Raw genomic sequence first — 16,031 nt, 5'->3', positions numbered from 1 at the left:
GCTAGCAAGAGTGCTTTTTAGGCCTCACCTACAGAAAGAAGTTTTGAACGCCGGGCATTTAGTCTATTGAACACCTTGCCCTGCTGCCGGGCATATAGTCACTTCGTTTTTAAAGAAATAACTTTGGCAAAACGTCCTGTGTTGGGGCTCAAAACGGGTTTGCAACCTCGTCTTTATAGCTAATATGATGTTAATTAATTTATTGACTTTCACTTTAGGAAATACAACGCCATTTTAAACGGGAAACTTTAGCAATTTTACAATAAATTCCGTTCAGCTACTATAAGTTGTGAAAATGTTGAGGTTCTCCAAAGAGTGTGTCGATATCTTGGAGATGTCGTCTGTGCAGAGCCAACAACACATGTAAAGTCGCTTTTTCAGTTTGTTAGGAAAAGGTCGTATGAAGGCCCATTCTTGCTCTCATGTATTTAATGTAAGTAGTGTATGTCATTGAAAGAGAAGTAGTTCAGAGTGAGAATCATACTTATCACGTAATAGCTGAGTGTTTCAAGTTTGAGTAGAATAGGTGCGGGTATCGATAAAATGCATCGACAAGCATGATTCCCCCATTATTGGAAGGTTGGTATAGAGAGATGATGACACGTCAAGGGGTAACCAGAACGACCGGCATCATTAGGAAGTGTCCAATTTGTTGAAATTTGCTCCTGTGGACATTTGAAAAATTCAGGCGACTTCAACGGGATTCCAACCCATTCTCTCAATTCGGAGCAGATCAATTTGTTGGGCTCAATCATCCTTCATGGGAACGAAAGAGTTCAACAAATTGAACTGCTCCCGACAGAGTGGCTTCATAGCAAGAGACGATTTCTTAAATTGTACAGATAAGTGGAGGATCACTTCTATCTTTCGTCTGTAACCAGCACTTCAAATATATAATTCTTTCGTGTATTGAAATTTGTCGAGAAATTGCGTCTTTTCTTTGATAAATGACTGAGTGGTATGTACTGGGGTGTGAGATGATGGAGCTTCAACCCTGGTCCGAATTCTCTCAATAGAAGGCTTCAATACTATCTGGGGTATGCGAAAAAACTGAATGTTCAAATTGAAAATATACCTCAGAGTAGAGGAGCAGCACAACTAAATGACCTGTCCACCGAGGTCTTCTTGGCTCATACTTCTGGTGATGTTAATAAAACTCAGTCCACAGTCATGGTTGCGCCGCAAGTCATACTTGCGCAAATAACCAGGAGCCGTACCGTACAACCCTTTAAGAAGCAAGAAGTCATATTTTACATTTGATACGGTAACAAACAGAAAGCCGGTGTAGTTCGCAAATCATGCAGAGGCATGATGTGGCAGGCCTTTAGGGTACAATAAACCAATTAAGCAAGCGCTAGCGTTTATAACACGCTGAAACGTAGCCGGAATAGCTGATATTTCGCCAACCTATAGTGTAAGAATAAGCTATCACATCAGTAGTCGAGTCTTCTAGTGTTAAACACGTGAATTAGTAACTCACCGCTGGTTCTTGATATGTATTTTCTTATACGTCTCATGTTATAAAGATAATCAGAAGCAAATGATCTTGAAACGTGCAACTTGCAACTCTTTCGAGTCCTTAGAACAAAGCTTGGGATTTTAGGACACCAATGTCATGCCCAAATATGGACAAAAATAAGATCGAAGCTGCACGCGCGGGAAAATTAGGGAGCTACGTTACATCCAAATAAAGAAATTAATAAACTAAAATAACCCCAGCTCTAAACCAGAGTTATACGCTTCAAGGTCATGAGCTTGTGAGATAATAAAATAAACTATTGCATAACTTTCAATTGGTAATATTTGCATCCATATTCAAATGAGGGTCAAGTCATGTGCATAAATTACGGACTGATGGGGGAAGGACTAACATTATGGTCGCCGCCTCTGACATCCTCAATGGACTCTTTTGCTAGCTGCTTCCGTAATCCGACAAGCAAGAGCAGTACCGCAAACACCTGCAATGTCTTTTCCGAAGCGTTTGGCCCCTACTGAAAAAGATACATCCGCAAACGTGACATATTTACTAATCGTGCAAATAAAAAAGATGAAAGAAAAATTATCAATAATTCACGAAATAATTATATATTTAAAAAATATCCATAAAACGCTTGGTACGAACATCACAAAAATATAATTTTCTTTTATATGAATGACCTCTATTCCTTCCAAATCTCAACTTGCAGGGTGGTAGCATCTCTGATATAAAGAAATATGATTAAGGGTAATCCAGTCCTAAAGATTCATGTCTCTCTTACACAATATGTCCCTAACGCTGAACTACCTGACAAAAAACTAACTTTTTATGAATTGGCAAACTGCTTATCAATTCTACTGAGATAACTTTGTAATGGAATGCACGTGGCGTTTGTAAAAATCGAGACAATGAAGCAAATCCAACTGACTGCGTGAATATTTACAGTTCTGAGATACTCTGAGTCTACGTACGAAAAGTTTGCTACTTGCTTTTTGTAGTGAGTACCCCGATTAGCCTCGGACAATTCACAAAGGTGACCTCAAATTGTTCTTGCGTTCGATGAGCTAGAGAGGTGCAGGAGGTGATTCCAGTGTTTTTCTTTCTAAATCCATTTCGAAAATTTTCGTGGGCGCAGCAAGACTACATATAGGGAAGCTAGGGTGACGTGATATGCAAGATTTAACAAACAAGAGGGAAGGATGCTCATTAATCATGTTCCTTGCTATGATCATTCCTTCGCACGCTGGTCTTTGAAGGGAGATTGGTGCAGATCAAACCAAATGACGAGACTTGAACAGTCAGAACACTCCCTCACAGACGGAAAAAAATATTTGCAGTATTTCATATTTTCCCCCAAATTACGGAAACTGTTTTTCAAGTTAAATCCTGTCACGTCTCTTGAACATCACAGCCAGGGTGGCTCTTACCGAGATGCCTTTCAATTCGATTTCTGGAAACGAAATGGAAATATAAGCTTTGACATACTAGACAACGAAGACATAAATCGACATATAAAAAAAGAAGGGCAGAGAAAGGGTAATGATGACTTAAGTTAGTTAAAAAAACCAAAACGAGCAAGGCTGATACAACGGTGAAGGAACATAAAATTTAAAGCCAATATTTCAAAAGTCACTGTCTTTCCTCGTCAGCTAGGGTTTTCAGTTACAGGTAATGACTACTTTTTACAGAGACGTTATATAAATATTGCCTGGCGTGAAATATCATAAAATAAGTATCATATATAAAATAAATACCACATATTGTATGATATTATACGCCATATCACCATTCACATTGTAACGCGGTGCATGCCCTTCGAATATTGCCTTTATGGAAATCCGAATATACTCCTTCACCGTTATCACAGCCTTGCTCTTTTTGGTTTTTAATAATATTTATGATTTCTGATAAGATCCTTCACCAGGATCCGCTGCTTCTAATTTATTACCCTGCAGTCTTTGCTTACAAAGCCATAAAATGCCCTGCCTTGAATCATGTCACCAACGGTTAGGGAGGTGTTCTTCATCCGGAGTTGGCAAGGTCTCAAAGGGAGGCTTGAGTACCAGCTGCAGTTTCTAGCTCTGAATGTTTCATTGGCACTGAAAAACAGGTATTTATATGTACTACTTGATGTTTACTTCTCATTGAGCTCTAAATTTCTTATTTAACTTCTTCAATGCCTGCTGTTCTTCTGTCCTGCACAAGCTGCGAAAAGCGAAGTTCAAACTGGATTTAGCAGATCGAGACCGAGGCAATCGATCCAACTGTTTGACGAGTTTTTTATCGTGGTATTTTTTTTATAACCCTTCTGGGTAGCCGATTTTTTTATCCATTACTTTGATGCAGTATTCTGGAGTTATTTCAGTAAACGAACTTGATATATATTAACCAAGTAAGATAAAAATATCTCGTTTCACTGGTGAGATCACGGGAAAACACAGTACATAAATCTTTCGGCCTGTTAAACTCAAGGACTCGGCAACTTGTCAACGCGGCTGGCTGGAGAAATCTTGTGATGAAAACACTTTATTTGATCCCTTGCTGGCATCATGTCGATCGATACTTGGCGTTAATCCTTTGCGCGAAATTGCTGATCTTAAGCGCGCCTGATCCCAAAAAAGATATTCTTCCAGCATATCTTACCAAGCATTCTCTCATGCACTCTATCGCGTGGGACTTCCCTAAGAGCAAAAGGCTAAAAATAGAAACAAAAAAACAAAAAACAAAAAACAAAAGACGATCTAGAAAGGAAGGAAAAGAAAAGAAACGTTAGTTGAAGTCAAGGACAGAAACAACGAGGAGAACATAGAATCAGTGATTAATACTCCGAGATTTTAAGAAAGGCCGTTGAGACTTTCAGTAAAGATATTTATTAAAATCGATTCTTAGATTCTCAATTAAAAGACAACACAACTGAAATAACATACTCATACTGAATTTCTTCCCTCTTCTATACTTACAAGAAAGGACCATCGTCTATTTTTAAATATGAACATGGATCTGATTTTATGGCAATCGTGAAATTCCCAATGATAACTAATTAGGGTGCTCTCATCAAATTATTTATCTACTTTACAGAAAAAAAATGAGTTGCTGCAAAGCATTCTTCAGTCGGCAAACTCCCTGTAAATAAGAAAAAACAAATGAGGACTTAAACATGTAAAAGCCAAGGGAGGGGATGTCAACTGCGAACGTTTATGAACGACCGTTGCGGTGGAACTGAGGGCGTGGCTCTCGAACAAACGTGAAAGTCTAGACTAGTAAGAGGAGAACGCAAAACGGACGAGGCGAGTATCGCGAGGGAGTGCGAGATCAATTACTGCCCCTCCGATGACTAAATCGCTGGCTAACAAAACGACTGTTCCACTTTTTCACAAAGAAGTAAGATAGAAGATGACACTGAATAGGAAAGACACGAATAGGATTAAACTGCTACACAAAAATCAACTTAGAACATAGAAAGTAATTAATGGAAACAAATCTCAATTAATTCTTGTAAATAACTCATCAAGCTGAACAACAATTAATTTACAGCACACTGGAATTTTACAGATTTTCGCCATTTAAACCTCTAACTTTTGGTGAGTTGAATTCAACATTTCATCAAGCTTAAATTCAACCGGCATTTGAAAATTAACGAGAGCTACCGTGGTAATAGAGACTCAATCACCTAATGCATTTTGTAGTTCTTTGTGAACATCACATGCATGCATCCAGTAACTAGTTCACATCAGTAGGGCAGTCTCGGTTCTTGAACTTTTATGCTGTTTAAAAGTCCTTTCGTGTTGAAAATGACTCTTTTGTGCCATAAAAACTCGAATTCAACACGCTTGTAAAAAGTGGCAGCTCGTAAAAGTTTGATTCCCAACTTTTACATGCCTGATAAGACTTGAATTCAAAGGGTTGGAACTTTCAAGTCAAGCCTTGGAGGTGACAAAATGAGTCTGAGATTTCGTCGGGTTTTCGACAGAAATCTTAACTTTACTGATTTTATTTGAGTACGATTAGATTTTGCTCAAAGATATAGCAAGTATCTTCATCGTGCGAGTCGTTTGTGTAAGTTCTGTCCGATAAATACGACATGCTCCGTGACTCCGAAGGACCTTGCTCAGGAAGCTATACCACTGTACGTCCGACACAAATCGTTCGATCACCGGGCTCTAAAGAAAAAAACGAGAAACGTAAAAAATCATTAAGTATAACGGAGTGAGTGCACTTACTTGTTGGGGGCTCTGTTGTTGTCTGTGCAGTAGATGATTTTGAAAGCTCTGCAAGAAAAATTCAAACAAAATAAATTTGATATTAAATTTGAGTGGGAATAAATAGACGATAGCGACCTCGCACCGGAAATTGTACCACAATTATTGGCTACCACATTTGTTTCGGTAGGTGTTGGCTACCAAGACAAAAGTGGAAACAAAAAACACCATTAAAAAAACCCGATTTACTAGGTGGGGTCCTTGTTGTTGTCTGTTCTGTAGTTGACGTTGTTATCTCTTTTAAAAAAGCTAAGAAAATTCAAGCAAAACAAATTTGAAGCTAAGTTGCTGTCGGTTCTTCTGTTACCAAGAGAGTAAAGAAGATCAGCTCGCTCTGGAAGCAATAACATTATGCCAAATAAGCCGATTATTGGCTCCCACATTTCTACCAATAGGTCATGGGTTTAAATCCCGTTGAAGCCGCCTGAACTTGTCAGGTGTCTAAAAGAGACAATTGTTTAAGTTGTCCTGGTAAGTCCGGGGATCACTCCTATTTTTCGTCTTAAAGACGCACTTTAAATAAACTTTTTTTTTCATATACATTTCTTTCAAAGAAAAAAGTTGAAACAACAAACATCATCAACAGTGCTGAACCGACTGAGTGTACTTACTTGTTGGGGACCCTGTTGTCTGCGCAGTAGATGACGTTGAAAGCTCTGTTACAAGAGTCCAAACAAAATAAATTTGAAATTAAATTGTTGTCGGTTGACCTACTTACGAATGGAATTAAGTGATAACGGTTACCCGAATGAAAGGAAGAAATTAATAGTAGGTCATAATATAATCAATACGAAGTCCTTTTTGTGGAGTTGTCTTGGAAAAGTGCGTCTTGCTTTATGACTCGAAGCAACCCCCGAGAGAGCTTCATTTATCAGTCGTCCAACACAAGTTATTAGACTCATAGTTCCTTCTGTCTTTACACCAACCAAATGTAAATTGAGCGAATCTGAGAATGAGATTTGCACATGAGAAATGAGATGTTGATAGAACCCACTGGGAACTCGGAAAAAATCCAAGACCCAGATGGGATTCGAACCCACTACCCTCCGTGATCTAGTCGGATGCTCTATCCACTGAGCTACTGGAGAATCTATGGCGAGCAAGGGTGAAATGTGGGTCTTTGACTCGAGCTGCATCACGCAGCTACAGAGTCAAATGACGACTGACAGCATAGCTCATAACTGCATCGCGCAGTCACATCAAAGCATATCTGAGATGCGGCCAACCAACCACCCAAGTGAGCGAATGTGAGAATGAGATTTTCACATGAGAAATGAGAGTCTCCAGTAGCTCAGTGGTTAGAGCATCCGACTAGATCACGGAGGGTCGTGGGTTCGAATCCCATCTGGGGCTCCGATTTTTTCCTAGTTCCCAGTGGGTTCTATCAACATCTCATTTCTCCTGAAATGTAAATTGATTGGGGCACAATGTGTTTCCAGTATAAAAAGGGTCAGTAAGGATAACCATGTTTCATTTTCTATTGAACAAATCGAAAGTTGTTCAGCATTGCCTTTACTCTTATTTACAATGACATTCGTCATCACAGTGGTCAAAATGTTGCGGACTCACGAGGCGAAGCCGAGTGAGTCCACAACAAATCTTGACCACTGCGATGACGAATATCGTTGTCGCTAAGAGTACAGATAACGCTTAACCACTTCTTCGACATTTAGGCTCGATATCCGCCGCTCACTCGAGTTCGGGTATCCTCCCCGAGAAGAGGCTGGACACGTGAGCGATAGGTTGTGTCTGTGACGTAGAATTCAAATATAATTTATGCGAAGTTAATAGTTGCGGGGAAATAGCATTAGGCATCCCAAAACACTGATTTTAACAAAACAGTAATTACATAACAATGCTTAAAACGTCTGTGCGAAGTTTCCAGATGATACGAGCTTGAGTTTGTGGTTAAATGATCAATGTGTTTGAATTCAACTGGCGAATCATCAACAAAATGTTCGGCTGCTTCAGCTCTCAGTCGACCTCATCGGCCCCTCGTTTTGCCACCAATAAAGACAATAAACTGATCTTGAAGAATTTTACTTGCTCTTACATTAGCGAAGTCTGAGGAGAAATTGCAATAGCAATGGATTTGAATGCCGTTTTTTGACCTTAGCGCTAACTGTAAAATCACATGAAATCAGTGAAGTTTCCGAACTCAGGCGGTAGAAAACGTCGCAATCCCCTTTCTCCAGCTTCTCGAACACTTTTCGTTGTCGAAATCTTGGTTGTTTCCTACCTTAAAAGCACCGTAAACCTCTAACCGGCCGGGTCAAAGAATACCTTGGCAGCAAAAAATATAATTATGCCAGACCGATTTGTGCAGGCGAGTTTCTGATTGGCGGAGATTAACAATGGCTCACCTCACGCGTTCAGCCGTGATTTCGGGAGTGAGCGCTGGCTCATTTCCCGAAACAGCGGCTGGTAATCGAGCCTACTCAACATTCAACGGCAAAGAGAGTGTTTATTTCAGAGCATGAACAAAATCCTAACACAAAATCCTAACACAAAGAAAGAGCAAGCATTGTCTGTAACTTTCTTGCAATCTGATGGTTTATTTCCCAAAATGAGCGTTTCTGATTGGCTATTATATTGCGTGACAAATTGACACGAGCTTGACGCAAGCAGCGTTGTCAAGACTCTTATCGCCAACAGCAAATTAGCCAATTAGATTGCGAGATTACAAGCAATGGACCTCTTTAGCTTGTACGTTTTGTTTTCCCATTTCAGACCACATGATGTTCCCAAGGGAATTTTCCTTTTGTTTTTTCATGAGTTATGCATACATATGCACGTGCATAAGACGACATTTGAAAGAAACTGTTCCCTAGAGTAACATCACGTTGTCTGAAATGGGAAAACAAAATGTACAAGCTAAAGAGGTCCATTGTGGTAAAAAATTCACCTTTAACCTGTTCGAGCCCAATCTACTTAATGGTCTCGTATTGCACAACGTGAACGAAATGGAATAATGGCCATACAGTTGAGATAGCTAATCATTAATTGTTGTCCTTCAGTAGCATATTCAGGTTAATGAATCCAAGTTCGAGTGAGGCCTAACACTACTGTGAAGTTTTAATACCCAATTATTCCATCAGAGATCAAACTGATAGATAGCGCAAAGTTGTATTGTAAAGCGAAGTTTTCATTGCCGTAGCCTTTTTCATCGCTTAACTCCCTCGCTTAACTCGCTTAACTCCCTTTTTACAGAGGAGAGCAAAGAAAAGCAAACGGCAAATTGCAGACTGAAATTTAGTATGTCAACCGGAAATTAATTAACAATTATTCCATGAACGCGCGTTGGATATAAGATGGTAACTAGGTGCGTAGCGTCCAGGTGGCTATACCCAGTCTCATATCCAACAAAGGCAAATAGAATAATTGCCTTATTAAATTTATATCTTGTAATTATTAATTAGTCTTAGTTTAATTTTATTTCATGAATAAGTTGTATCTAGTCCTGTAAATGGATTTCAATTTTAAAATTAAACATATCTTTTAAGCTACTTGTTGAAGGTTTTTTTTTTTCAACTTTAGTTTATAGTTTTCTGTGTTATACCTGTTATACCTGTAAACTAGCTGGTGATCTTTTTTCATAAAAGCTAAGCGTATATCACAATGAAACTTGACTTGACTTGATTTGACTTGAACGCTTGGACAGTCAGTCATTGGTTGTCTACCATTTACAAAAAATTGGCTCGTTCCATTGGACAGTTTCCGGGAAAAAAGGAAGTACTGGAAAGGTAGTTCTGTTTTCCCTTTGGAAACTTCCTGATGGAAATGTGTGTCCCATTTATGAGTTTTCAAAGGTCTTACCAGTTCCAGGCTATTCACGGCTATATTTTTATTTTTGGCGCTCAAAATAGCACTCGCCGGGCGTCGAATGGACTTGGGTTAAATGGAACACGTTTTTCACCCGATGGAAACTTACACCGACAGTTCCGAGATTTTCTGGTAAATGAAAAACGCCCACTGTCTTTCGGGAAATTTCGCCGCTTCCCGTACAAATTTTTTAGCTTGGCAACACTTGACGCAATCAGTTTCCATATTAGATCATACCAGGAACCTATGACCCGGAGCCTACAACTCTACTGTGTTCGTGTAACGGCGTTTTCACAGACCGATTTATTTTTAGATTGAATTTCCCGCGAATGAGACTCCCACAGGAGCCCGAAGACCAATTACAAGAAATTAAGCTGACGTCATAGGGTCACCGAACCGGATTGTCTTTGTTTTTTGACCTAATTCACGGGAAGGGCTAGTCTAAAAATAAACCTACATGTGAAAACGCCGTTTCACAGACGCTGTATGGAAGTTGCACGCTCCAGATGGGCTCCTGATCATACGGTATATGAGCTGCTCACCGAGACTGAGTGAACCAAGCAGAAAGATACAAATACAATATCTGAGGTGAGAATACCACAAATAGATAGATATTACATGGCCGCGAGGGGATACGAATTTCATCCTCGAGTGCAGATAGTATATATGCGCTCACTCGTAAGAGATACTATCAGCACGAGAAGATCAAATTCGTATCCCCAAGCGGTCATGTAATGTTGTGGTTATTATATAGATATTGATGAAATGTCGAGATTGAAAACAACTTGTTTTGTTCATTTTCGAAATGGTGAAAAAGTTTTCACACCCATGAAAACTGCTAAAAACTGCTAAAAAGTGCTAAAACACCCATGTTCTGAAACATGAAACAAGCTATGAAAATCATGAAAAAAAAAATCATCATTATGTCAAATTGAGCAATAAAAATGTTAATGTAGTAGAGAAGAATTATATTACAGCGCAAAAGTATCTTACAATGAAGGCGAAGCTAGCGTTTTATTGGCTAATCGTGTTATTTACCATGACGACAACTATATCCTCACATGTGAAAGATAAAAATGTTCACTGCGCGCGGTGAAGATATGATTTTTTCGTAAGAAGGAAAATCCTGGTATTTCATCAGTACCATATAACATATATTTGACAAGAGTTATTTCAGTGCATGCTTGCCACAGCTATGGAGCAAGTACTTAATATCCCTCAACCGTGAACTTAGATCTCGCAGATCTCGCTAATAGCTGAATTTCGTTTAAAGGCTCTCTCCAAGTTTCCCTTGAGAATGTTGCCTCATTATTGAACACACCATTCCGATGACTTTCAAATATTGCAGTGATGGTGCATAACACTGTGGGTCACAAACTAGTTAATATTTACCTGTTGTCAAAGTTGTTGCCAGTACTAGTGCAGTTCCGTTGCTAGCACAGTAACGATAGTAGCAATAGTATGTTGACCACCTCAAAGAAGTCAGCTTGTAAACGTAAAATCCACCGCAGTTGCGAACACTGATGTAAACGAAGTAGTCACAGCAGCCCCGATATACATTGAAACAAACTCTACGCACAACAGCGCCATCCTCCACTGAGGGGTGTCCTCCACTAAGCCAGCCTGGATACCGGGCACCGCAGTGATATCTCTCAACACAAGTATCAGCCATTTGGTTGCCAGCCTCTCTGTCAAACCGGTACCAGCCAGACAGGGTGCCTTTGTTGATGCAAAGAACACGTTGAGAATGGATGTATCCATATGTTGTTGCTCGGTTGGCTTCCGTGAGGGATTTGTAGTTTAAACATTCTGAAAATATTTCATTCGTTATACTAAATTCATTGTTAGAAAAAGGTATCACTTCCAGGCTCCGAGTAACAACACTCGCAAAAATTAGAGGAAAGGAATGATATACAAGAGGAGATGAATGAGATAAAAGAATCCAAGAAGTGACTGAGCGAGAGCTGTAATGATATATCGGCCAAAGAGCGATTTTCTAACCAAAATGGTTTCCATTTTAAACTGGAATTTAACGTGGGCGTTTTGTCCGGTCTTCTTTTATCATGAACTGGACAGCTAACGCAAAAGAATATAGAATCCTAGTGCTTTTTAGTAATCCAATTTCAATTTCTTCCCCCAGCCCCCCTCCCCCAGCCCCCTCATTAATTTAAAACACTGCCCCGTTCCAATCTTGTCATTCTAATTAATTTGTTTCCTGGTCAACACAGTTGCGCTGTCAAATTTCCAATCAGTACATTAATAACGTACCAGTAATAGTAACAGCAATAACCAAAGGTTAGGTAGGCGGTGGGGCGACGGAGCCGAAGGTTTTATCAGACGTGTATTATGTAAGCAATAAAAGACTATCCGTGTTTGCATACCCCGATCTAAACATCAGGCCTCGGTTGTTCAAACGGTGGATAACGCTATCCACCGGATAAATCACTAACCAGCGGATAAACACTAGCAAAACCAATTGAGTTATCCAGGAGATAACAACTGTAGCCAGGGGATGGGAGAATTCTAGACAGTTATGCAAACCAGAGACGAAGTCGAAGCATAGCTTCTGAGAATTTTCCCAAGTGCCCGAGTAGGCAATGCAAACAGGAAAAAAGCCTTTTATAAAATAACTTCCTTTTTCAAAAAAATATTGAGTGAATTTATTTCCTGTTCAAAATACATCTTTTCAAAAGATTATATTGACAATATGATTTTCCACTAGCCAATCAAATTTCGCGTTACCAAAGTCAAAATTCAACTTTGGACAAGCTCCAGGGTGAGCGTCTTGTCAATGTGAGGGATTCATCTTTGAAGCTCAAATTTCCATCACCGGGAAAAACACCAAAACTCCGGTGAAAATTGTAAGAACTGCTTACAAAATAGGATTCTACGATGAAAGAACTTAGGGGGGTTATTTATCTTTAAAGTTGCAGATTTTGCGGACATTGCTTTTGCGATCCCTCGACGAGTTCGCGTAGCTCGAGATCATCAATATCATCAATAGTTGCAAATCGCTGTTTTTCTTCTCTTTTTTTTTTGGGGGGGGGGGGGGGGGGTTCTGCTTCTTCTCCTTGGACTCTGGAAGAAAAAAATCTCCTACCCTAACTTAAAAGTTAATACATTTTCTTCCATTAGCCTTAAAAACTACTAGCTTATTAAAATCACTTTACGGAAGCTTCAAATGTTTTAAAATTGTGCCGGAAAAAGCAAAGAACGTGACGTGACAATCATCTTTAGTTGCTCTCATGCAATCACACCTTTTGACCGGTGAGGGTATGCGCACTCTGTGAGTTATTTTATAAATGTTATAGTTATAGATTTGTGCAGTCAAAGCAGCATCTAGTATAACCCAAGGTTGGGAACAGGCCAATTTCGATATATCTGAATTTGAACTAGACTGGGGAGCCTGGGGAAAGCAAAGGATTAAAAAATCAATTGATTTCTTATTAATTTATAATTGTCAAAAATCTTAATAGGCTTTTAACCGAGACCCAAATTTATAGGATCGACATAACTGTTTTTTGGCAAAAAGTATTTGAATCTTGTCAAGCACAAGAAGAGCCTCATGCACCAAAGGTAGCAAAGGGAAAGTCGAAAATTAAAGTGCGTTCTTACCTGGTGCTCGTGGCAGTCCATTGCCGCAGTAACGTGAGTAACACCCGAGTGGATCAAGGCGGTACACATAAAACGCTCCACAGTTGCGAACACTGGTGTCCTTTGAAAAGTAGCAGCAGTCAGTCCCATTTAAGTGCTGCAAAAAGCAGACTTTTCGCTGGACAATTCCCTCAGCCACTGTAGGATGCGTGCCACTGAGCCAACCTGGTGAGTCTGTGTTGCAGTGATACATCTTTCGACAAGAATCTGCCATCTGAGTTCCAGCCTCTCCGCTAAATCGATACCAACCAGACAACGTGGAATCGCACAGGTTACCAATGCTGCTGTTAGCATAAGTCATTGCTCGGTTGGACTCGTTCAGAAATCTGTAGTTGGAACATTCTAAAACAAGTTTTAAAACAGATAACATTTTGGGGATTATTGTCCTAAATGGGCTAGACAAAGGGGACAGGTTATCAAGGTTCTAAAGTCCCCAAACACAGTCCACCGAGCAAAGGTTATCTCAGTTATCAATACTGAATGGAACCCCAACTCTCCAATATAGCTAACCATATACATCGCAAAAAATACCAGTTGATATTCAGACAGAGAATTACAGACTTCGTTGGTTGGAATTTACCCCTCTGTTTTTTACTGGAAATAAAACCTTTCTAATTGAGCAAGAAACGGGTTATAAGGACAACAAAAGGCATGCTAAAAATAGAAGAGTAACCATGTTTTGGAAACATATTCATGTAAAAAAGCCTTCTCTGGTCAAGAAAAATTTTAAAAGCGTTTTAAGCTTTCGGCTTCCAGACTAAAGCCTTCAAAAACTAAGATGTAAATGCGCGAGATGGAAGTATATACAAAATAGAGGTGTAAATTTTTTTTTAAAACGGTGAAATGGAAAAAATGCGCCAATCTAAAGGAATAGAGTATTGTTTTGGCAAAGGCTTGAAGTTACTTTCCTTAGTGTTGGCGGTGTGCTCAGATTCCAAAGTTTTTTCGAATTGGGAAGTTTCCCTTGTCAATTACTCTGGCATTGTTGAAGTCATTGGAGTGATTGTTACGCCAAGCGTGAGTTGCAATATTAGAGCTAGTTTTACGTATTTTTACATTTCGAATGTGTTCCTGTGCAGGTGGATAGCCGTTGGCAAGAAGAACGTTAGTGACGTGATTAACATCGGACGATTTCCCTTCCATTGTATTCGGTAGATTACAGGCATGGTTTAGGATCTTCTCGATCATGGTGGGAATTGAAGAGAAGAAACAAAATAAGTACTGCGTCTACCCTCCTAAACAGTACCTGAAATCTACTAAATGAAAGAAGTTAAAAACTTCGCATGCTGCGTGGCACTTGTTACTACAATAAGAATATAAAAGTTGAGAATGTTGCTGAAAGTGCCAAAATCTTAACAAATGTCCAGACGTTTCGAGACTGTGCCCTTCATCAGTGGAATGTTCGTTAATGTTTTAAGCCACGCTTCCTAGTATTTGGTTTAAAATTTGAAAGTTGCGTTGTGCAAGCGCGCGCGAACTTCAAATGAACTGAAAATCAGCATTGAGGCCGCACGGCTGGCACGTCCCGAGACGAAAGATGAGACGCATCTCATGTCTCTTCCTCTGTTTGCTCCCATCGCAAAATTTGATCCCGCGGACCAGCGCGTCCGCAGAGGTATGTCCGTTAGAACTGAAATGCTCTGCAAAGGGGAAACCAGGTGCATTTTTGTTGATGCTACGGAGGTGTTCACCAAAACGTTCCCTCAGAGTGCGCCCAGTCTCGCCGATGTAAATGGCAGGGCAGCAACGGCAGGAGATGCAGTAAATTTAAATATACTGCAATCTACTGAATACCGTATGGAAGGGAAATCGTCTGAAGTTAATCACGTCACTAACGCCCTTCTTTCCCACGGCTATCCACCTGCCATCATCTCTAACGTATTAAAAAAGAATAAAAACCTTCCCTGGAACTTATTCCTTCACCGGAAGAATTGGTTGGCAAGTTTTTCAAAGTTTGGAATCTTGGCACACTGCTAACACTAATGAAGCAGACAACAACTCCAAGCCTTTGCCAAAACAATACTCTATTCTTTTAGATTAGCGCATTTTTGCCCTTTTACCGTTTTTAAATACACTTCCATCTCGCTCATTTACATCTTAGTTCTTTAAAGGCTTTAGTCTGGAAGCCGAAAGCTTAAAACGTTTTAAAATTTTCCTTAACCAGAGAGCGCTTTTTACATGAAAAGGCATATTAACTGTTTTTCATGGTTCTTATGTCGCATCGCAATGAAGTTTCTCAAAACTGGAGAATCGGATATTCAGTGAACTATGAATTGCCGTTTTCACACTAGAGACGGATAATCCGTCTGCTACATTTTTCTTCTTGGTATAAATTCGAGAAATAGAAATTGTCTGAATTTCTCCCGTCTCGAACTCACATTAGACGGATAGAACACGGGTTTTTTCTCAGGTGCGGTTTCAATTCCACAGTATTCAATATGACAGCCATGGCGTACTTTCTTACGTCAAGCAGGAGAAAAAGAAAATTTGAAAACAATTTAACGCTCTATCGGAAAGCTTCGCGAATTACAACTCTGGAAACACTTCATGGTAAACACTTCCTCTTTTACGCAGCTAGTGGCCTTTTGCTTGGGCAAATTAGGAATCGAAAGGAACCTGACGAATAAAAAAACCATCGTTGGTGGGATCATGGCTAACAAAACTGGAATGCGGCGCAGTTTAAGAAAAGAGTAATAATAATAATAATAATAATAATAATAATAATAATAATAATAATAATAATAATAATAATAATAATAATAGTAATAATAATAATAATAATAATAATAATAATAATAGTAATAATAATAATAATAATG

At 39.4% G+C, this 16,031-nt stretch overlaps 1 protein-coding gene across 1 annotated transcript in view; it reads right to left on the bottom strand.

Moving 5' to 3' along the window:
• Nucleotides 1-4,093: 4,093 nt before the first annotated feature.
• LOC138008197 (uncharacterized) overlaps nucleotides 4,094-16,031 on the bottom strand; it is a 91,507-nt gene continuing 79,569 nt past the window's right edge. The window contains exons 14-17 of the mRNA XM_068855440.1: nucleotides 13,174-13,554; nucleotides 10,951-11,367; nucleotides 6,348-6,392; nucleotides 4,094-5,745 (exon numbers count right to left, since the gene is read on the bottom strand). Of these exons, the coding sequence (XP_068711541.1) occupies nucleotides 5,594-5,745; nucleotides 6,348-6,392; nucleotides 10,951-11,367; nucleotides 13,174-13,554 (995 nt within the window). The 3' untranslated portion in view covers nucleotides 4,094-5,593. The remainder of the gene's footprint in view (nucleotides 5,746-6,347; nucleotides 6,393-10,950; nucleotides 11,368-13,173; nucleotides 13,555-16,031) is intronic.

This window comes from Montipora foliosa, chromosome 6, assembly GCF_036669935.1.
Source record: "Montipora foliosa isolate CH-2021 chromosome 6, ASM3666993v2, whole genome shotgun sequence".
NCBI classification, from domain to species: Eukaryota; Metazoa; Cnidaria; class Anthozoa; order Scleractinia; family Acroporidae; genus Montipora; species Montipora foliosa.
This window is presented reverse-complemented; position numbering and strand designations above follow the sequence as displayed.